Below are 24,615 nucleotides of genomic sequence, written 5' to 3' on the forward strand. Positions count from 1 at the left end.
TAAATAATTCAATAGAGGATCTTATCATGACCATTTACACTGAAGGCATTTTTGCATCTGTCTGCACTGTTTTTCAATTGTTTTCTATATAAACATGCATTAGATGGATGTCTTTGACCATTGTGCCGTACCTCGCACCAGTGCGCCACTTTATTAGACACCATGGTAGTTTAAAAAAAATGTAAACTTTTAAAGTTGCACTGAGTTACCTGCATTCTGTTGTATTTTTTGCATGCTTTTCTGCGCAAAAACGGGTTTTGGTCCCTTAGAACCTAATTGAACAGATATAGAACACACTTCCTGCATACAATGTGGATATTTAGAGTTTGGGACTTTATTGCATGGCTCTGTGGAATGCTTGAATCTGATTGGCCAATCATGATCATTTTTGTACACTAACCGCTAAACTGTATGATTGACCGTTGTCTCAGGCAACCTGATTTCCTACATAGCTGTGCTAGTTTCACGTGTCTTTACTGTTTCTTCCTTCTCACATAAAAAAATAACAACATCATAAACTAAAATCAATATTTCCATGTATTTGGTTTATTTGGAAAGTAGGTGTGTAATATGCTGTCAGTTACCCTTCAGGAGATTTAAAACTGTCCTGATCACCCAGTTGGGGTTTATTTTGCAGTAATGACCAGCTGACAGCACATAATCCCTTACTTATAACACGAAGTTCCGGCTATAAAATCTAATTGGAAGGGTCATGTTTGAACATGGCCAAAACATGTAAATTTTATTAATTCTATAATTATGCGCTAAATTGCTACAAACTATGACAATGGCTGGTTAGGCTAATGAACTATATTACTTGACATTAGAATTGTTATTGTGTGTATTATTAGTAGTAATGCATTTAAATATTTATTTAACTTTGCTCTCCTTTATATTGCTGTTTTATAAAAGCGACAGGTCACTTTTAGCTCATAATGATTTTCCCACTGTTTTACCAATTCGCTTACTGCTTAAGATTTCGATACAGCATAAAGGGCTGCACAATAAATGGTATAATCAAGATTACAATTACAGCTTGCTACAAATAACTAATCGAGAAAAGTTTCAATTACAGAGCATTCCACTTACCGGTAGGTAAGTCAAAAATGCATTAATGTCAGAAGACAAAAATGCATTAATTCCCTTGGAATACGTTAAACCACTTACCAACGAAGCGCATGTTCTAAACCGTTTATTAGTCTTGTTGGCAGGAGTAGCACCAGCACGTACAGCGCAAAATAGAATGGGATATCTGTTTATTGTCAGCGTGCTGCGACACGCCGCAACAGACCCTTCCAGTGTAGACAGCTTCACTGATCATTATTATGGGATGTATTTGCTTTTGACGTGAAGTGCCACTCGCGTCCGGTGTAGACAGGGTGATAGTTTAACCTCGTTTTGGATGTGCAACCTTCTTAATGATTATGGCATGCAGATGCCCCACACAAATTAAGTGTAAATTCTATTTATTGCAATTAATCAATTATTACAATATCAAGGCAAATAACCAACAAATATGATTTTTTTGTCAATTGTGCAGCCCTTTTAGATCGACTAGAAAGTTTTTCCATTCCTCTATATACTGAACACCAAATAGATCTAAACACTTTTCAATTCTAAAATCAACTCCATTTTGAAAATTAGTTCCCGAGCACAACAGTCTCTAGTTGTTTTTCTGCATTCCTATAACTTATTACACCCCCTCTCTCTTTCTCTACTCATCTTGTCATCATTTCCTCTCATGCCCTCCCATTCTTTTTCCCCCTTGCTTTCTTACATCCCACTGTTGTTCACCGGTCACCCCACTGTCTTTGATTTTCTACTGTCTGTCACTCTTCTTATATCAAAGGTGGGGCCCTGAGTTTTAGGGTCTCATTAATCTTTGGGAGAGGGACAGGGGCCCCTTAATCCACCTCACCCACCCTCTATCTGTTCCCTCCAGGCCCCGAGCAAGATGCCCCCCCACCTGCCCCCCAATCAACACACACACACTGAACATCCCTCACAAAACTGCCCTGCAGCCACTGCTTATGTCCCCCTCCCATCTTATCAAGTTTCAGGTGCTCTGATGTGGACAATACACAGGGCAGGGGCCGATTTTTATAGGTGTGTGTAAAGTTAGAGGGATCAAAGCAAAAATTATGCTGCTACTTTTCGCTGAGTCAATAACAGTCTTTGGACAATGACTTTACTTTGCATATCAAATGTGCAGAAATGTGTACAAGCAGGGTTCCCAATCTTTTCAAGGCACAATTTTCAAGGACATTTTAAGTGCCCAACAAGTGTAATATTTAAGCAAAAGCATATGTGTCCAATTAAATCAAGCTTTAATTTTCGCATTTGTGTGTTTTTGACGGTAGATTCTCACCTCCAGATCAGCAGTTCTCAACATGGCCCACTGTGATTATTAATCCCCGTAAAGATGTGATTTAATTAAATAAATACATACTCTGTATGTGCTGCACATTTCAGAGTGCTCTGTTCTCTGTCATCTCACAAACACACGGAGATGAAAGCAGATGAGCAGAGAAAGTATGTGACAGGGATTTGTTCATGACAGTTAACTGTTGACGTTGTTTCACAAAACGCAGTCGCCAGCAGTGACAAAACGATTTGTGTATTTGATTACTATTCCGAGTCCCGATCTTTACCATGTTTATGTACATGTAACAAAAACCTTGTTAGCAGCAGAGTCAAACAGTTCTATTACACCAAGACATTTTCCAGGACAAATAATGTTTTTCCAGGACATTAAGGTATTTTTCTCATTTTCTATGACTTCTCCATGACTGGAAAACTGCTTTGCAAAATTCCAGGTTTTCCAGGATGTGTGGGAACCCTGACAAGGTAACATTCCAAATAAGGGTGGGAGTCAGCAGAGACCTGGCAATACAATATTATATTGAAATAGGTGTTGTGACACGATAACACTGCGAAACTTTGTTTAGCATATTGCGATTCAAAACTGTGTTATATTGTGATCTTTAATGGCATAGTTCACTCAAATCATTTACTCATCCATATGAAGTCTTGAACTCCTAAGACTTTCTTCTGCGGAACACAAAGATATTTTAATGGAGATATATGTCTGTTTGTCCATAAAATGCAAGTGAATGGTGACCAACATTTCAAGCTCCAAAAAGCACATAAATCATGATTTCATGGGCAAAACCTCTTCAGACCAACACCAGACAACAGAATCAACAAAACAAGAATGGTATTGTTACTTTACAAAGCTCGAATGTGTTAGAATAGCAATAGGCATTGTAATCTGCACGAAGCCCGTTACTTGTTGTGGTCACTGAAGCTAAACAATCGAGAAGATAAGAGAAACCAACCACAGACTACTTTTTATGAAAAGTTTAACATGCTGAAAATACTTCAGGACCAAAATGAAAATTGTCATGATTTAACCATGTTTTTACAAACCTGACTTTCATCCTTCCATGGAAAACAAAAGGAGATGTTAGGCAGAATGTTAGCCTCAGTCACTATTAACTTTCAGTGCATCTTTCTCCAAAATGAAAGTGAATGAATGATGTTTAATTGAAGAAATAAAATAATATGGGTTTGGAACAACATTTTTGGATGAACTGTCCCTTTATATAAAACACCCAGCTTTACCATTAACTCAGCCCAACCTGTCCATACAAACGTCACCACAGAAGTCATTTTCATGCACCCCATCAGTCAAAAAAACATAAATCATGTGCCATGAGGTCATCCATGATATTTGGCAATATCACACTTTTTTCCATCCCCCCACCCATTATGAAGCCTCAGCTGACAACCCCACTTACACACACCAGTAGGTGGTATGGGGGGGTTTGATGGTACACCAACACAAACAGCTCTCCATCTGGTTGAGTTTAAACCCCGTGGTATGAGGTTAATAGCCCCGTCAAGCTGTGTCACTGAGAGCTTAGTCTTAGTCGGATGACGCCGTCAGGCCCATCTTTCTGTCACAGTATGCTAATCTGAGACCAGGGACATATGATTCCACTTAACTAAAGGGGGCCGTCTTCATGCTAGGTTTAGGCGTCTGATGAAATCGCTCATCGCCAAACAGTAAAGCTAAAGTGGACTTAAATTATTTGTACTGACACTTGTCCCAGAAAGATTAGCCCAAGAAGTAGTTCCCTTTTGCAAGGTAGTATCCTGAAAATTCATACTGAGGGCAATTTCAAGGGAGTTTAGAATCAATTGGCCATCCTACCTCTTTTCTGCATGTATGCAAATAAGTCATCCAGAAACTCCTTCCGTTTTGGGTCACTGTCCAGTTCATAAAGCTGAAAAGGGAAATTCCGAACAATTAATTAATGTTCGTCACTGTGAAATCCAAACAGAAACTTGTGATGTCAAAATGTTTACAATTTTAAAGCTAATGTTATTATTGTTAGATGGCGTTCAAATTTGTTTGCTTAGAGAGCATTCAGTCTGACTGGCCGCAAATATGGTAAAAGCAAAATTCGTAATCACTTTTTTGTCTTGTTTTTTAGTAAAAAATCTAAACATTCTCAAAACTACATACATTTACTTGAGAAGCAACACTGCATAAGATGGTAAGACCTGTTTTTGGATAAAACATCTTTCTTGCCCCATTGGTGACTTGTTTATCTTTAAGTACAAACCTCACAAAATTTTGTTTGATTTATGCTTAAAAAAAATTAATACAAAAATACAAAATTGCCAATGGGATATGAAAAATAAACTAAGATTTAAGGAAAAAGTCTAAATGTACCTTAAAGGATGTTGCTACTTGATAACAAGACAGAGTTTTTGGAATGTATATGTAACATACGATGTGGCACAAAAAGGTACACTTTTGTTGACACAAGTTTCTTGAAATATTCTATATTTCTTTAATCGGCACACATTGCCGCATTGTCTTTAATCGGCACATATTTCACAGGTCTTCCTTTACATGCTGCTGTAAGGTTAGGTAACTCAGCAAAACTGTTAGTGTGTTACTGACAAAATGTTTAACGACTAAATAGCCACGGCTTTGATCCAATGTTTACCTTGGCAAAGTCTCTAGAGGCTTCTCCTCGGCTTCTCCCTCCATCGCCTTCATCGTTCCAACTTGAATTCCCATTCTATGAGAAAAGAAAGATAATTAGCAAAAAAAAAACAAAAAAAAAAAACAAAAAATGGAGGAGGGATGGCGTGGGGACACACACTACTGTTTGAGAGAACGTTAGAAAGTTATTGGGTGTTGGGAGACAAAAATGTGCAAAAAGGCTCCTCTCTTCATGTCAGGAGGGCCTTCTTTAGCAACAAATTTAGCAGGTAATGCTAATAGTTATGCTAACGTAAAATGACATGCCAAGGCAAAAGGATGTCAAAAGTACATGTTCTTCAGTACCAAGTTGAATACTTATATAAAAAAAAAATCTTTATGCAGTATCGGTAGTACCGATTCAATTCGGGATGCACAAACTGTCTGACTGACAGACTGCTGCTTATGTGTAGGTAAACAGACGGGCAAAAACATCTTATATGTGTCAAAATGTCAGATCTTTAAATTTGCCCTTGCAGTATAAATGCAGCCTAATAAAGTTTGATTAATATTAAGTATTAATTATTTTTAATACATGAATACATCTGGGACAACTATTTAAGTTATTAAAAAATACATTACAAAATGCAATTCACACAAAACAATGACTTGAATATATCTCTACTATGATGAACATTACTTAATGTCATGTAGTGAAACCGCTTGGAAAAATAAATAAATAAATAATAATAATAATAAGCTGAATTTTCAGAAAGAAATTGGCATGAATAGTGAAGAATAATCTATTATTATTTCTTCAGTTTTGTTGTAAAATATTACTAATATTTGAAAAACTTTTGTCCACCAAATCCAAGTCATTTGGTGTAACCAACATGTACATTGCCAAACAAACAAACAAACAACAAAATGGTAGACCTTTTAAAACCACCAAAAGTTATAAGTAGATATTTTTTAATATTTTATGAAAAGGCACATTTTGTTCAGGTCACATGGAGTAATCATGAATATTTTTTTTGTTCCCCTTGAAAATTATGTTTGTAAACCTTTTTATTCAAACCTTTTTTATTATTTTTAGCACCTCGGACAACCTTCCAAATGACTCATCTAATAATTATGCAATGAAGACTATGCCAGTAATTTCAGAAGCTTACTTTTACATTTTCTTAGTATTGATTTATTGCCATTTCTGAATGTTTACGTGAATACTTCACTGTTTACCTAATTGAAAAGTACTTGCTCAGTGGAAATCAGTTTTGGAATTGTGTCACTCCTCTTACCTAGGGCCCTGACCACAAAACAGTAATAAAATCTAATAGTCCCCCTATGCACATGCACTATGCTTGATTACAGGTTATCAACCGTGGTTTCAGTGTTCATTTACACAGAGTCTGAAAGGAAAAGGCAGAGTTGCAATAAAGCAGTTTTACAGGACTCATCCACCATTACACTCTTTAATATGCTAAGTTAATCACAGCTGGGGAGAGAGCGGTCTATGGGCTGGCCCTCTTCACGTTTACAAAAACACACCCCAGCTGGGCCCAGAAGAGGGAACTCGGTAGGGGATAAACTAGTGGGCATACATGCTGTGTGGTATTGTGATGTAGGATAGTGGGTCAACGTGCGCGAATGAATGCGGGAATGAGCGTTTATTGTACAAACTCGAGGCTCCTCAGTATAAGAATCTGAAAAAAACAAACACTTAAAACTAACTAGAGAAAGACCGATTTTTTTTTTTTAATGATTTTTAGTTTTTTGCTTAAAGAGTATGATAGAGATGAAGAGCCACGACAACCCTATGTCACTTGGGGTACTCATTAATTCAAGAAGACCTCTACAGCAACAACATCAACGCCTATTTTAATATCATCGCACCCATTGCCCCGCCCACTGGTGCTCACATGTCTCATAAATGGAGACAGAGAGAAGGACAAAAGGCCTACTGTCTGTGGTCTAACTACTCCTGAACAGGAAAGGGGACCCATCTAGACTATTTTTAAGCTTCACTGGCAGGTATCGCCAGCGATCTTACGATCGGTATTGTTTGCATTAACTGCATGTTATTAACATTCAATTCTTATTTAATCGTGACAATATACATCATAAGAAAGGTCTAATACTTCAGCTTTTATATTTAGCCAATGTTTCACAATAGAAATGTTACCGCTTGAGTAATTTCTTAATTTGTCAACATATCAAAGCGAGAGTTATGAAAATGAAACAGTTATATAGACGCACGTACCCGTTCAATGATGTAATCTCCATACGAGTTGTCCTTAGCAGGCTTCAGTGAACAACATCCAATAGAACGTTTAGTTCAACAGTGTGCACATTTACAGAAATGTTGATATATTCTCATATTTACTTCAAGAATTATGTCAATTTTCCACTAAATTATGCGATATGATCCGCTAATGCTGTAATTCTTTCATAAGTTGATTTCCAAACCTCCACAAAGCTAGAAGGTGCATAAGTTCATTTCTCTGTCCAAAAATAGTCAAGATAAAGAGGCAGTTATATCATAATGCCTACCTCAGTGCCCAGATGACAGGGAATTCCCCATCCCATACCATAGTAAAATAAATTACATAAAGCATAAAACGAATCAGTTGACTGCCGAGACTTATTGTAAACAAACAGACGATTACAAAAATATATGGTTTGTCTATTATTTCCATGCAGTCTCTGCTATTTGTATGATTACTGACAGTTCTGTAGCTGTAATTGCAGAAGAGCTGAACACCTGCTATCATCTTCACCTGCCAATAATCTGCTTTCTGCCTCATTATATGACTGGGATCCACATGAGATTATTAAGACACACTGCTATAACAACTAGATTATGATTGGAAGTAAAATATATGCACAAGATAATGTTTATTTCATAATGTTTACTATTCTGTAGTTAGGCGCTAATGCTAACGGCTAATGCTATTTGCGGCCAGAATCACAAGACATGGTCTTAGAAAATGATTAATATAACTACGAGTTTTAAAGTTATCATCCTCAAATTTGACTTGTAAAACATCTAAGACTTGTGGCTTCGCTCCATTATGTTTCTATGCATCAACAAGGTCAGTGTCATATATTATTTCATTTAAATATTTATGTAAAATATTATGTAAAGCTGATCACTTTACAATAAAAGTGAGCTTTTCTAACAATTTTTTTTCCATGACTTTTCAGATTTTTCTTTTTAACAACAAACTTCCAAGTGTCTCCTTTCAAAAGAGACCAAAATTATGCCTGTAATACAATGCGGGGATGAAATACAGCCATTGTATTTTGAGTATGTCCTTTTAGGCTTGTGCTCAAAACAAGTTTTTTTTAAAACACATTTTTATTTTTGTACACAAGCATGTACTACACAGACCTCTTTGACTGTTGTCATCTCTCAGGCATGCTTTTAAAAGACGCGGTGTCAAGTTTCAACTCTGAAGAGAAGATGCGTTTCATCAGCTGCTGTGGCTCCTGTTGTTTTGTTGCTTAAACTGCTCACCAGTCTGTTCTTTCGCCTATCAGCGCTATTTTTAATTGTTGGTGTATGAAAACATGCACTACATGGATGTCTTTGACCGTTTTGATTTGTTGCCCTCGATGTGCACCTCAGTGCAGGATGATAAACTGGATGTGTGCGTTTTGTGAAGTAGTCATAAAACAAATTGTTGCCAAGGAATAGTCACTGAAGGATATGGGACAGTTAAATTCACAAAAAAGTGAACAGTTCCATTGAAATTAATATTTCAAATGCCATGATTGTTTATGATGCTGACACACTGTCTACACCGGGTTCGTTGACACAAACTTTCTGAAACATTCCTTTGTGTTGTTGGCAGTAGTAGCACCAGCGCAAAATAGAACGGGACACCTGTTTGCTTACTGTTGGAGTGACGCACTGCAACGGATGCGCACTTCCATGGTAGACAGCATCACTGATTATAGCGTCTGGTGTAGACAGGGTGTGAGTGTTAACAGTTGTGCTTGAGATGAATAGTGTAATATATTCGGATGCAATGTGCTGGATGTGCGTTGTGTGTAAATCGTGAAATGTACATTTCTAATGTTTTGGTGCTTGTTTATTCTCTTCTGATTAAGTTTCAAAAATGGCTGAATTTGAGGGTCCGCACGCTGTTAGCCAATCATAACAGAGGGCGTTTACACTGAAGTTTAAAGGAGGAGCCGAGGCAAAAATAGAGCTTTTCAGAAAGATTGTCAGAGACAGTGGAAAATTATCATATATTACAAAATTATGACTGTTTTGGTAAAAAAAATTTTTACTAACATTATCAGTGGACCTCAGGGAAGATAATGAAACTATATAAAAAAATAAAATAAAATAAAAATAGTAATAAAAAAAAGAGCATTTCATGACCCCTTTAATAATTTTTTTTTTTTTTTTTTAAATGCCACCAAACTGCCTTTATCGGTAGACCCAATAATTTGGGCTCTAAACATAAAAAAATATTAACATATTTTATACACATTTAGATGTTGGCAGACCCTATTTGGATAAAGTACCGACATATCATATTCTATTCCAATTAGTAAAGTGTGAATATCAGTATAAAAAAAGATTATTGGTCTCTAATACTGATTTCCATTAATTAAAAGAATTATGATAAATCTCTATACCACAAGGATAATAAAACAGCAAAAGCCTAACTTCACCAATCTCTACAAACATTGTTCGGAACTTGTTCTAAGCTAAAAGCAATGACATACGATCAGAACTCAAAGCATTATCCTATACTGAAGACATTTACGAACTGTGCAAGCTTTTATCAGGCTTACAGGTCAGGCTTTGGCCTTACTAATCATATTAAGGGAGGACTGATTGGCTAGTGGCCAAATTAGCTGAGAAGAGGAAGCAGATGACCATCTGGGTCATCCAAAGGAAATGAAAACCCCTTCCCCCATATTAATTCAACAGAAACCACCCTATCTGACCATGGCAAATAATTACTTGGGTTGAAGGGACAAGCACAAGATTTTCCAACCTCAGTTCAGGGTTTTATATTTATCTCCAAAGCATTTGATTGTAAAAAATCTTGTATATGGCAGAACTGTACTGTATTGCAGTGGTTCTCAACTAGAGGGCCGGGACCCACTAGGGGGCCTCAGCCCACTTCCAAGGGGGCCTCAATATGACTTAAAATTAATTTAAAATAAGAAATATTACAGTAATTAAAATAATCCGACATAATTAAAATGCTAAAAATATTTTACGGTATATGCCCAAAAATTATAAACAGACACTTTCTGAAACTTCTAGAATAAAAAAAATTATCCATGATTAATTATTTTAATCAGACATGTCTAGTTTCGGGCAAGGGGGCCTTCAAATATGGTCTTGGACACTGTGGGGACTTGGAGTCAAAAAGGTTGAGAACCACTGCTGTATAGTATATGGAACTCACAACAACTAATTAAGACCTGATATAGGCAAGTGATATGGAGAATTCTAATGTAAATGAAGTCCTATCAATCCCGACATTGAGACCCCGAAGGTGATACTCTAATGCGAATACAATCTACCGTTGAGAAATCAGTGTGGTGAGAGACATTACATCAACAGGCACTAATGCTAAGACAGGGTGGGCTTTTTCCAAGTGTTATCAACATCTAGATGGGATTCTTCTACTGAGATGAAACAGTAACCTTGTCTATCAACCAGACCTCTCTGGGAGTCAATGTAAATATACCAGTGTACTGATAGGAATGGGTAGTAACTGCATTTTGATGAGTTACAGATTGTGCTGACGAGACCATTTTTCCTTTTTAGCCCTCACGATGTACTTTATTTCTACAAGTAATCAAAATCAGTTTTTATTATGACCGATACAATACTGATACTTTAAGTGTCCGATAACCAATATGCCAAACTGATTTTTAATTATCACTTTAATTGTTTTTAAACACAATAACTAATTTATTCATCACTAACCTCTGAAGGTAAACAGTCAGCTTTACAAGACATAATATTGTGCATAGTCAACAAAAATTTTACTCATTTTATGGGCAATATATATAGTATACTTCTCCAAGACTCTTCACTTAAAGAATGTTACTTAAAATTTTAACTCTTTGGTATTAAATACTTTTCACAATTTGATGTCCACAATGTGAGATCTTTGTTTTGGGTTATACTTTTAAAGAACAAATTAATTAAAAGTGCAAATACTGGTTAGGTTTAAATTATTCGTATTGGTGTAATTCATTTGGAGCACTCAGGTTGACTGACTTTGATTGCTTTAAAAAAATTTTTTACAATGAACAAAAAATTAAAGCTGAAGTATTAAAGTAACTTCTGTGTTACTTTTTGGGGCATATTCAGAAAGCCGTTTTGAAAACGTTTATTTTTGCAATTCTGTTTGGTGGCGTAGAAATTAGATACTTCAGCTTTAAAAGACCAACTTTCACTTTCTAGGCTAAAAAAAAAAAAAAAAAAATGCCCAGGCTCCATACGGCCATTCGATTTCCAACAGTGTCACAGCTGCTCATGGGCAACACCATTGAAATCCACCTCAAAGCACCACAGGGGAGGGTCTGAAATCTTTAATCCAAATAATTGGGCCTGCACTGCCAAAAGTCATGGTATCTTTTATTTGGCTCCTTGCTGTGCCAGGACCAATTGAGGCTGGGAAGGTGGGGGGGAGTGAGTAGATTGGGTACTTTTATCCCTGGGAATTTGTAATGGATCCATTAAGTTCGTAGTGGAATGCCATGCTAAGCTAAGTGATATTTTAAAGGTGTGCGGTTAGCCGCTCCTGGAGTCCTCCACAGAAAGCCAATATAGTAGGAGAACTGTGAAGTCTATTGTGGTAAAAAGTATGTACAATAAGCAATCTGCACAAACATATTATAAAGGTGGCTCGGTGGGTTGTGTGACAAAAAAACTGGTAGCAGGTTTGTTCTGATAAGGTCAGAGAAAGCAGGAAAAAACAATGCTATATGCAAATAATAAACTGCAACTATGATACATAGATCAGAATGCAAAATAAATAGGTTGCAATTAAACTTTACAGTAGTACAGTAGAAAATGCATGTGTCACTTGGTAGAAGCTAGCCATAGGCAGATCCCAACATGGACAAGTTCTGTGACATTCCCTTATCCTCGAAAACCACAAAAATGTGCAAGGGGGAAAAAAAAATATGACCCAAATTACGTTAAGTCACTTGGAGCAAGGATTAACTGTTTGTCCTCCCTACTATCCATATGTTTACATGCACTTTAAAAGTTTGATTTCAGTCAGACTAAAACAATTTGTCTTTTTAAACTGTCCTGTGAACTCTTTAGTCCGACTGACATTGTACCAATCAAACTGTCCCAAAGTCAGACTAACAGACCTATATAACGAAATTGTAGCTTAGCATCATCCAGCATGTACACATTAATCGGACTACAAATGGCCTTGCCATCGTGCGCTTGCTCGAAAAGACAAGTGATGTGTGATTTACACTTCCTCAGCTGACGTCGTTCCTTCTTTCGAATGATTGTTTGTGTCGTGTACACTTGGACGGAGAGATGAAGACTGTAGCTCGACTATGTAAAAACCCGATATAGCACGATTATAACTGCACAGTGAATTATTGGCTGTCGAGAGCACAAAGACAGAAATTCAAGAGACGCAAATTGACAACTGTCATATTTTGCCTATGTCATGTTAATAATTTTGCTCATTGTTGGGACTATACAGTTCACGGTAATATTAATAAACTCCACTGTTTGATTTTAAAGGACATTTTTGTTAACTTCTGTAAAATAACCATTCTGGTATTATGGACTTGATGTCCAATGTAAAATCTGGCTCCTGAAGCAAAACCAGAGAGAACCACAAAGTACACAAGGGCAGTGAAAACAAAATGTGAAGTTTACTACAAAGTAGAGGTATTAAAACAACCAAAGTACCTTTATTAGCACTCACTGGTGATATTACCCTCCGACAACACAAATGGCACATAGCTGAGAGGAGCCAAAACAGAGACAAAAGGCCAAAGACAAACCTGTAACAGCTTGTCCAGCTCCTTGAACATCCTGCAGAGGCCTGAGGCAGGGTTTATTTCCATTATTTTAGCCCTGACTGGGTGCTACATGAGAAAACACAATTCCATGTTTTTAAAAAATAAAATAAAATTAAATAAAAATAAAAATAAAAAAAACACACAATTGAATGGCAATGCCATTTAAAATAAACGCAATCAAAATCACTTCAAATCAATCAACCTACACAGGTTGTGTTTATAAGGAGGCTAAGAATTGTTAGGCATTCTCAGGCCACGTCAACTGTTTTCAGTGTCCTAGCATCATAGTTTTCCAACATTTGTGGTTAAGACAGGACAATCATGTAGATTTACACTACAATATCAGGAAGACCCTTCCTCTCTGAACATGCAACACAACTTCTTGTTCAGTCACTTGTCATAACTAGACTGGACTACTGTAACACTCTCATTGCAGGCCTCCCTGCATGTGCAATTAGACCCCTGCAAATGATCCAGAAGGCAGCAGCATGTCTGGTCTTTAATCAACCAAAGAGAGCGCATGTTACACCACTCCATGTCTCTCCTCACTGGCTGCCGGTTGATGCACGTATCAAATTCAAGGCTCTGGTGATGGCATACAGAACAGTCACTGGGTCTGCTCCAGCATACCTAAAATCATTTCTGCAGAGCTACGTTCCCACCAGAAGCCTGCGGCCGGCTAATGAGCGGCGCCTTGTTGTACCAACACAAAGAGGCACCAAAATACTTTCCCGGACTTTCGGTTTCACTGTACCACATTGGTGGAATGACTGTCCCAACTCCATCCATGAAGCAGACTCACTCTTCATCTTTTCCATGAGCACTTAACCATTCACTCATAAAAAATAAAAAAAAAAAAAATATATATATATATATATATATATATATATATATATTATATATTATATATATTCTTGTTGCACTTAAAGCTAGTCTTGGATACTACTATTCTGATGCTAGAAACTATGTAATGCAGCATTTTTCGTACCACTGTCTCCTTAAGATGAATCGCTTATTATGTATTATTCCTCTTTTGTAAGTCGCTTTGGATAAAAGCGTCTGCCAAATTAATAAATGAAATGTAAATGAAGAGCTTTTTGGAAAGTCTTCATTTTCGTTGGAGGAAAACGCTATTCCAGTGTGGATGAGGCGTAAACGCAGCAAAATCAATACATTTTAAAAAGTGTGCACATGGCCACAAATTCTTATCCATGCTGGTAAAATTTTCAGATTTGTGACAAAAAAAACAAAAACAAAAAAAAAAAGAAGAAGAATTATAAAAACAAACATGTGCCATTTCCCAAAAACCTTGTACCAAAGGTATGGAATTTGTTTCTTAAGCACATGATATTTCTTAGCTGTTCTTGAAATTCCACATTCTAGTGACACTGATAAATAGATACAGGGTGATGATAAAGCCTTAAGCTGCTTTTGTTAAAATGAAAAAAAAAAAAAAAGAAAAAAAAAACGGTGAAAATCTCAAGCAAGTCAGGACAGGTTTTGATGGGGTAGGGGGCTGGGGACAAACATTCTAACATTGTTAAGAGGGAAAGGAAATGGACAGACAAATAAGACAACACCCCACTCCCCTCCTCATATACCTTTCTGCCTGATTACTATTCCCCCTCCATTACTTGCTTCTGTTACATTTGGTGAAATGGACTAGAAAAGGTCACAAATCATAGGATGACTGCTACAAACACACTCCCTCTATTCTCCCTTTATGAACACGCCCCTAATGGGAATTATCACCATTTTAAGAAACTCTAATTCTACTTGGAATGTTTCATCTGGGTGGGGCTGGACAAACTAGACGCAGATGCCAGCCCCTCACCAAACTCACATTCTTGCCTCTGGCCTTTAAAGGTTTTTACTATCAAATGCCTCATATTGAAGGGTTAGAGTTACCACTCAACGAAAGGGTTCACACCACACTACTGAAAATGGGATGTGTGACATGGCACCAAAACACAGCTATAAAACAGCTACATATAATGGTTTGCAAAGCTGTTCAAATAAATCTAGTTCTAACACAAAATTGGTCAGTTGGTATGATATTCTTCAAGGAAAGCCCAAAAATGAAAATTCGGTCATTATATATTCACCCTTGTGTCATTTAAACTTTTTTTTCTTTCTTCCGTGGAACACAAAAGGAGTTATTTAATGATGTATGTCCATTCTGCTCCTTTTCATACAATGAAAGTGAATGGTGACCATGGCTGTTAAGCAAATTAAATTGAGTAATAACTTAAATTACAGTCCGTTCTTCGTGTAAAGCTATTATATGGATGTAGCAGACTAGGAATATAGTACATGATTCATATGGGCTACTTTTATGGTGCTTTTTTTGTTCTTCTTGGAGCTTAACAGACTCTGGTCACCATCCACTTAAAAAAAAAAAAAAAACAAAAACAAAAAAAACTCAAGATTACAATAAGGGTCCAGTCCATAATTATTATAATACATGGCATTTCAACAATACAGCCACAAGACGTAAACATTATACATGTTCATATGATTTTACTTTGCTAAAATCACATACTAACCTTATCTGTGTAACGTTATATCCAATATTACAACTCTGTGCCATTAAGACATAACGCAGTTAACACCGTAAGCAACTACACTATGTAGAACTGAGATTTTATCACACAAAAATCACTTTCACACATATAATGTTTATGTATTGTGGCTATACTTTGAAACAATGTGTATTTTAATGTTTATGGACAGGCCCCATTCACTTCCATTGTAAGCGAAGAGGAACAAGTAATTTGGAATGACATGGGCCTGAGTAAATTTTAAATTTTTAAGTGAACTAACCCTTGAAGATTAGGGCAAATTATATTCTTAAGAGTAGACAGTGCGAAGACCGTGATAATTGAATAGCCACTGATCTATCTCACAGATGGTTGCACTCCGAGCTGACGCCAGCGTTCACATCACCATAGGACCCAGGAGAGCTGTCCAACAGTAACGCCCAATGAAACTTCTCCATCAAGATGGACCACCAAGCCAGGACAAAGCTACCGGTGCAAGATCAGCAGACCTTTCAAGGACATTAACTCCCAGACAAGCATTGGAACACATAAGAGAAATAAGCTGCGGTGTACTAATAACGTACACCAGATGTCTTACTAACATTTGTTGCAAATGCAGAAGTGCAAGGCTGTCAGGTCATCGATAATATATTTGGAAAAGCATTCTACTGCAACGGCAAGTTGATATAATAAGAATTGATTGCTACTGGCTGTGTTGTATTGCCGGCTTGGTTGTGAAATGTTGTCAAGCTGACAGTGACAGTTTAATAATGCAACAGTGTTTGACAAACGAGACTGTTCTCCAAACCCAAGAACAAATTTCTGAAACCTGTTGTTTATCCAGTTCTGAATAACTTGAAACATACTTAAGGGCAGAAAATGTTTTCTATTCATAAGCATGCTGATCGAATGAGCAAAATAACTTCCAAAAGCACAGTTGTCTTTTTCTTTATTTGTCCGCAACACTCTTGCCATAGCAACCACAAGGGAGACAAAAAAATAACCCATAATTTATTTTTGATCAACTGTTGGGTAGCTACAATTGGACACTTCAAAGAAGAACTTGGAATAATATCCAAATGAATATTCAGTTCCTAAATAACTAATAACTAGGTACTTAGCAAACAGATTTAGCTATTGCAGTCATATATTTGTTCTGGCAACCATAGCATCAAATAAATAAGTAGTGGCGTGTTCTTAAAGGCCCAGTGCCTTTGATAACTCTATCATATTCACCTTATGGGAGGCTAACCGTGGTCATAACTCAAGGCACATGCGAGCACCAGCATCAACTGAGCCTGATTAAAATGCCATTAATCACCCCAGATTACCATGCCAAGCTCCGTAAAAAGGGCATTGTTACAGCTACTGCGAAAAACACTAATGATTCAACTTTAAAGGGTGCTGAACTTTTGGGACTAGCCTCGGCCATGTGTTCAATGAAAAGTTTAATGCAACCATTTGACCCCTCCCCTTTGACTTATATTTAGAGATGATGCATTGAATTCAAGACTAGTAAACTCAAAACAGTAACAACAACTCTACAACCTTTCAGGCACAAAAAAAGAAATAATGTAACTTCATGCAAATTTACATGCCTACATCTAGAGCTGCCGATTTGATTCGATTCTGATTCACAAGCTCTCGATTTGATTCAAATCTGATTCATTTGAGAATATTTCAGTTATAATGTCCATTTTGCTAACATATTACAAAAAATTCTCAGCTACTACTGCAAGTTATGCAGGGAACCTTCTTACTTGGTACATTACAAAAATATACATTTTAGATAGGGTTGAAGGGTTAATAGAAATAAAATCAAAATCATAATTTGAAGTAGTGCGATTATCAAGCCACAAAGGTTGCAAATGAATTAATTAAATAAATAATCTGTAGCACAGCTCTGTTCTCTGTAGTGGTACAAATACTCAAAGCACTAATGAGCTAAGCACTAGTGAGGATTATAAGAGGAGCACGTTAAATTTACAGCGCTATAGATTCACTAATTGCCTTTTGTGTAATTCCAAATATGCTTGGCCGCTAAAAGTTCCTATCCAAATCTAAGGTAGCCTCATAACACCATGTTTTGGTGGACATGAGTGGATAAGAGCATTTCTCTGCATTAAAAGGCCATTGTCAACTCTACTACAAACAGGAATGTCTTCCTATACTGCCAAAATAAAGGCCCGCATAGCAATGCAGCATGTAGGTTAAGAAAATACTATGTATGTTACTGTTTTTTTAATAATAATAATAGTTGTTGTTATAAATACTGATAAAAAGTGGGCTGAGACCCTATCACAAAATCAACAAAGTTTTTCCCCTCCATGTTTCACTGTAATTTTATTTATTTGGTCTGGTTCTATTAAATGACTTAAGTGTGAACACCTTTTTGAACAGTATTTCTAATGGAAGTAGAGCATGTTTGCCCATGGCTTAATTTTTATTTATTTTTTTATCAAAAGGAAAACACTTATTAGGTTTTTTAATTGTTAATAATCATTTCGGATTTCAAATCGCAATATTTTTTAAAATAATCACAATTTGATTTTTTTTCTCTCCAAATTGTTCAGTCCTAAATTGAGAAATTACCAATAAAGTCCAAACTATGCAGTTCAACTGCCATTAACTAAACAGAAATAATAATCAACTAGGGCTGTCACTATTATGAAATTTGCCTGACAATAACTGCGATTATGATGATTAATTGTCATATAAATATTTCTTAAAGTGCATGTGTGCTTCATACACCTTAAGTCATCATTTTTACACATTTAACTTCAAATATATAAATAAAAAATATGGATATATGATTTCCTTTTAAGGCTTTAAAAACGTATGAATGACATGAAAAATGTTTTAAATATCAAAATATTTCTAAATACTTCAAATATGTCTCTCTTTTTGGTCAACTTCAGTTTTGGTGAATTTTACAGTTACACTGTTGCTTTTGGAACACATGTTGGAAAATATATTTATATTTTATTATATAATATTATATTATGCAATAGTACATATTTCTGTCCTAATTTCTTCACTTTCACATGTTATTTTAATGCTCTTTGATTAAACCCATGAGCCCTTATTTCTCATGAAGCAAAACTTCAGAGATTACATTTCATAATTTAATCACTCCACAGATATAATGCAAGTGTGTGTCTCCTCCCCTTTGTCACTGCGTGTTATGAACACTGCGTGTATGAAACCGCTATGACCAGAAACATTTGTCACTGCATGATTGTTTAAAGTGAAGCTGGAGGACTTTGCATTCACTATCAAAGTTTATATTTGTTCATTTATATTTTGACGGGAGTTTGGTGCGAGCCTCTGCTATCTGCATTAGAACGCTTGAGAAGCATTTCACACGCTCTTCCGCACAGGATCTGCTCTGGTTGATGTCTGCAGTACGGCTCAGTGACGCTCTGAGTTCAAGTGAATGACACACAATATACAGTATTTGCTTCAAATTCACTTGTTTGGGCATTAAAATGTGTTTGGAATTTGAAGTGCATAATAATCGCGGTTCTCAAATAACTGTGGTTAGATCAAATAACCGCGATCAGACGATTATTTTATAATCGCGACAGGTCTATAATCAACACAACCAAAACTGAAGTAAACTTTAAAGTGAATGTAAAAGATCGATCTTAAGATTTTAATAATCAAATTTCAAGATCATTCAAATAAAGATTAATCAGAAAAATGACATTTTACCCAGCCCTGCCTACATCTCATAACCAAACAACAAGGATTTACTCCCATTTATACAGCAGTGCAAAGGCAAGATGGTCAAGCAACAACACATTTTTGTTAAAATTGAGTTATGACTCCTATCCGGGTCTCTTAAGGCTCAGGTATATAAAGTTTTTTCGTGTGCCGAATCGTCTCGCACACGGTCGAGCGCTCAGCCTTTTAAAAGTTTACTCTTTTGACCGCGAGCAAATATGAACACCTGATGATGGTGCACACCTCAGCGATGATGCGCACAGAAGAGGACTGCCCAGAAAAACTGCGCTGCACGCGGACAGCCCACGCAGACTGTGCTGATGACGAACTTTGCGTCACATTCTGTGTGCATGATCAGATCCAGGGAAAATCGAAGTATACTTTGGCCTTTAGACTATGATCCGTCCTGTGACGGACGGGTTTGGCTCAACTATACTCAAGAGTGTGAAAAATTCAGTTACTACAAAATCCACACTAAACTTCGAAGCCACTTTTCTCAGTTTCAATGTTGCCGTAGTTACTGCATTTTGCCTTTGCAGTAAACTACAGGCCTCCCCCAATACTTGAAAGCCCTTCAACTGGGAGATTATAAACAAAATTGGTGTGAACTTCCTTTATTTACAAGCAGCCAATTAATTCCGCTGTTTGTTAAGATTATGAGTAAACGCGACCACCGTCTTTGCGTGTGACCATATTGCTTTTACCAAAGGTGTTTACTGATTCACTGAGGCATATCCATTTAAGTGTGAAAAGCTTCAAAAAGCCATCCCCCACCCTCATTTGAAAATGCCATTTGTGGCATCTGTTCACTTTTATGTAGCCAGTGCCATCAAACCAGTCTCTTCACTTCCCCCAACCTGCAATCTGATACTGTTACCACAGAGAGCATCATTAAATACTAAAGAACAGAAATAAAGATGGGTGGGACAAAACGGTGTGGGAAGGAAAAAAAATACCCGTTGTCCCTTAAGCTATTAAACCATCCTAATTAAAGCCTCTTTTTCTTTGTCATATACTGCTTGCATTGAAATTAAAAAGTACTTGAAAAGTCAAAAGAAGTGAATTAGTAACTAAATTCAGAAAGCAAACTTAAGTTTTGAATACAACAAAAAAAAGTGATCTAATTCAATTCTTAGTGTCAAACCTGGCTGTCTCAATGACTTATTTTCATTACAGACTTAAAATACACTCAGTTGTGTAGTATGAAGTGACTCTATAAAGCTCATTCACTAAAGTGATTAAACCCTTCATTCTTAGTATTGAGTCTAACTAGCAGCCTTTTCAGAGCGCACTCACCTTTTGTTTCCTATACACGTGGACAAGCCTATATTTGAAAAGCAGTATACAAGCCCTCTATAGATTATCACCCTCTATAGATATACATATATGAATGACATGGGTGTGATGAAACATCACAGCGCTGCCTGTCAACATACAGCCGTTCCTACCATCACCACAGTTTTAAGGTTTTATTCTTGTTGTTACACATCCACCAAAAATAAAACTGCTTTGAACGTGTTTGATGCGTGTTATTATCAATAAAACAAGTACGATTTTTGAGTTAAAAAAATCAGAACTTCAAAGACAGCTACATTCGTGGAAACGAAAACAGTGCTTTGCGAATGCACTGCTAAATGCCGCTTTGGGGGTTGCGATATATAGGTTGTGTTATTCATTGTAGTGTAATAAATTAGGTTAAATGGGCTTTGATTGAAAGCATGCAAATATCAAGGGCAGAAGTAAGCCATAATAGTGAGCGTATGAAATTAGAGCAATCCATTTTTCCCTGATTGATCGATCATTCAAGCACAGCTGAGCAAACAAAGAGCTCAGACCTGGGGCCACTAAGATGGATGACAGCACTATAGGGAAATGTCTACATTAAATCCACTGAGACAACATTTGAGTCTTTTGAAACATGGGTTCATCCCATCATGATTGAAGCAGGCAATTTAAAGGGGAAACCTCGAGTTTTTCTCAGTCTGTTTCACTGTTGTACCATCATTGACTATAAAGGACATAAAAAAATCAGCACATTAAACTTGCATATTTACCAGTTGTATGTGCAAGCGCTCAGTTTAGAAGATCTAAATGGTTTCCACCCATTTGACCAATGAATTTCCATTACATTTTCAGTAGTTTGTGATTAAAGGATAAGCAGGGATGAAAACGCATGAGAGGTGAAAATATGAGAAATTCATAGCAGGTGTTCCAGATGCATATTTTCAGTTGATTTGTTTCTTCGATTTAAATATTTGTTGTACTTAAAGCTTTTTTAAGTGTTTAAGTTTAAAGTAGCCATTTCAAGTGATTTTAATATGGAACATATAGAAAATTGTACAAAACAATTTGGGCAAATAAGCTTCAGAAAATGTGACTAGCTGAAAGGTTAGACGTTTGCCTAGATAAGGAGATTTTTAAAATCATTCCAATTCAGACCAACTCGTTAATGATTCATTCAGTCCAAAAAGAGAAAAGAACCAACTAAAGGCCCACTCAACACAAGAGCAGTTTTTAACAATCAAAATATGTTAGAACAGAGTATAACTAGAAAAATCCAATTTAGACTGATTAACTAAAGATTAATTCAGAATGATTTTTGAACAGGTTCGACCAATTCATCAAACAGAATGGACTCAAAAGAATGATTCGCTCAAAGACCAAACATCGCTATGTCTTGGCATAACTAGAAACAAATTTAATTCAACCCGATTTGCTAATGATTCATTGCAATTTGTTAATGGATTCAACCATTTCATAAACGTCTTGCAAGCCAGTTTTTCTCTACACAAGAGCAATATTTGGGTGATAACATTTTTAGAGCAGAGCATAACTAGAAGAAAATCCAAATCAGAGTTCATACTATTTCACTAAAGATTCACTGATAGTGATTCAAAAAATATTTTAGAACAGTGCATAACTAAAAAGACTTAAGCATGGAAAATGGCATTTTTAAATGTCCTGATATTTTCAGGTTTCCCATGACCGTGGGAACCCTTTAAATCATGTAACATCTCTGGGTGTAAACTGACAGGGCGGCTTTCCAACAGCACGCGCCTGTAACATTTCTGCTTCTTGTATGGCAATCTGACAGCGTTCCTCCCTGGTCACAGGCCAAGACAGCATTAAAGCACACTGCCAAGAGCTTGTTCAAGAAACACCAGCAGCAGGGGGATGACGGAGGAACGTGAGAAGGCAGGAAGAAAGAGAAAATGAAAGCACACTCCTGTTGGGCGGTCTGCCAGAACGCCACACTTCGGGGATATTCAGGGACAAAAGCCTTATGTCAGTAGAGAATTCCCTAAAGACTTGGGATGAACAAACTGAGAAATTAACTGACAGAGGTGTAGAACCATGTCCGAGGGTACAACTTGTCTCCCAGCAAGAGACTATTGATAATAAGGGAAAGGAAGGACAATAGCTTCAATGGAAACAAAAAAAGTAGAATACATTGACCAGAGATAAATCAGAGGCACAATTTCTTTTGTACACTTTTCGCAGAACGTGTATTTCTGTTGCGCTTGAGAAAACTGGATTAATAGTCCCCTTTCAAACCTATAGTGTTTCAGTAAGCCGAGAGGAGTCAGAACTCTTTTAAGCGATTTCACCCACAAAAGACAACTTTTTTTGCACAAGTTTACAGTGTATGAACATGTAAAGATTCTTTAGAATTCATTTTATGATCAGGCACTCTCCAAATCATTCATAGCAGAATGAAAATATGCTGCATTGCAGCTTTTGCAGGTCAAGAGCGATTGAAGTGAGAGGGAATGCAAAAGAGCAGCTACACTGCTGTGTGGGAGTCACTGTGCTAAGAATATCTGACATTCTGAGAACCCACAGAGATTGACGATAGGTACACATTATATAGGCACGTGATTTTAGACACAAACCTGTTTGAAAGAGTCATCGAGACTCCAATCGGCCAGTCCGTTTGGTGTGTTAGATGATTGCTGATCGGTGAGGGAGTCATCAGGTTCATCCTTCACCTTAGTGGTTGGTGATCGGGCACGTTTTTTAGCAGCAGAGGGTGAGGCGGCATACACGGGGAATGAATACGGAGGCACCCCGATGGCTGCTTGCTGAAGAGCAAAGCTCTGCTTCCTGAGGAACTCCAAGCCTTCGCTTTCCTCATCTTCACTGCCATCATCTCCATCCATCATCTCATCATCATCATCTTCATCCCCTTCAGACCCTCTTCCCCTGTCCATCTCATCAGCAGTGTCCTCCTCGTGTAGGTCAGGGCTGCTTTCCGTGGGCCCCCTGGCGGCCTGCGACCCCTGCCCGCCTTTCAGCGCTCTGTCTCTGGAGTTTTTGCTGTAAAAATCAAGGGCTAACGGGGCACTCTGGGCCCTGGAGGAAGCCAGCTGTGCAGCCAGCTGTGCGGTGGAAGCTTGCTGTGCAGCCAGCTGCTGGGCATACAGAATATGGGCTTCCCTAAAGTGTCTCTCTTTGCGCTCCATCTCTAGTTTTGCCTGCTGTTGTCTCTGGAGTTGCTCCATAACTGCCTCCAATTTGACACCGGCTGAACTTCCGAAAGCTGCCTGGGAGAATGCTCCAGTCAGACTGCTGTCCTGGGACAAGCTGGGCTATAGAGTTGACAGAGGAAAAATTACTTTAACACTTCCTTTAAGAAGCCAATTACTTGCTTTGAGTCAGAGAAACACTTTTTAGTTTCTAATGAAACAACTTCATCAAAAAAGAGGGCACACTCTATTGAAATAACAGCTCAATTTGACTTATAATTAAAAGTACATTAGACTTAAAATTTTATATATATAAATATATAGGGAATTAATTAAATTAGCTACCCAAACAGGTCATAAATAATTTGTTTTCTTGTGTTTGTCTTCAAAATGGAATAACCAATAAACCGACTGTTTATTTTTCATCTAGAAAGAAATTATCAAAATTGAGAAAGCACTTTTATTTTTAATTTTTTCGTTTCATATAAGAACTAGAAAAACAGGAATTCAGCTCGATTTCTTGTTTTTTCATTCAAGCACTTAAAATAAGTGTACAATCTCATTATTTGATTTGCACAAGTGGATGGATCACACGCCCATTTCTACTGATTGGTTAAACCTGCAATGTCATCTGTCCTTCCTCATTCCTTTTCTTCAGAATAAAAGCCTTTTCACACGGGACATGGCGAGTGCTAAATCACCGCAAATTTATCACATTGAGGACAGCTTTCTTCTTTCTTTCTCTTTTTTTTTAACAGTCAATGCAGTGCTCGCGATGCGGTTTCAGGTGTGCATGTTGCCATGGCAACAGTCAGAAAGGACTTTATTTTGGCCGACATGTCTA

At 37.1% G+C, this 24,615-nt stretch overlaps 1 protein-coding gene across 1 annotated transcript in view; it reads right to left on the reverse strand.

Annotated features, from left to right (window-relative positions):
• Positions 1–24,615, reverse strand: part of LOC127437729 (AT-rich interactive domain-containing protein 3B-like) — a 40,870-nt gene that overhangs the window by 14,026 nt on the left and 2,229 nt on the right. Inside the window, exons 2-4 of the mRNA XM_051692834.1 lie at positions 23,199–23,894; positions 5,022–5,096; positions 4,217–4,289 (exon numbers count right to left, since the gene is read on the reverse strand). Of these exons, the coding sequence (XP_051548794.1) occupies positions 4,217–4,289; positions 5,022–5,096; positions 23,199–23,894 (844 nt within the window). The remainder of the gene's footprint in view (positions 1–4,216; positions 4,290–5,021; positions 5,097–23,198; positions 23,895–24,615) is intronic.

The sequence above is a fragment of the Myxocyprinus asiaticus genome, chromosome 48, assembly GCF_019703515.2.
Source record: "Myxocyprinus asiaticus isolate MX2 ecotype Aquarium Trade chromosome 48, UBuf_Myxa_2, whole genome shotgun sequence".
NCBI lineage: Eukaryota > Metazoa > Chordata > Actinopteri > Cypriniformes > Catostomidae > Myxocyprinus > Myxocyprinus asiaticus.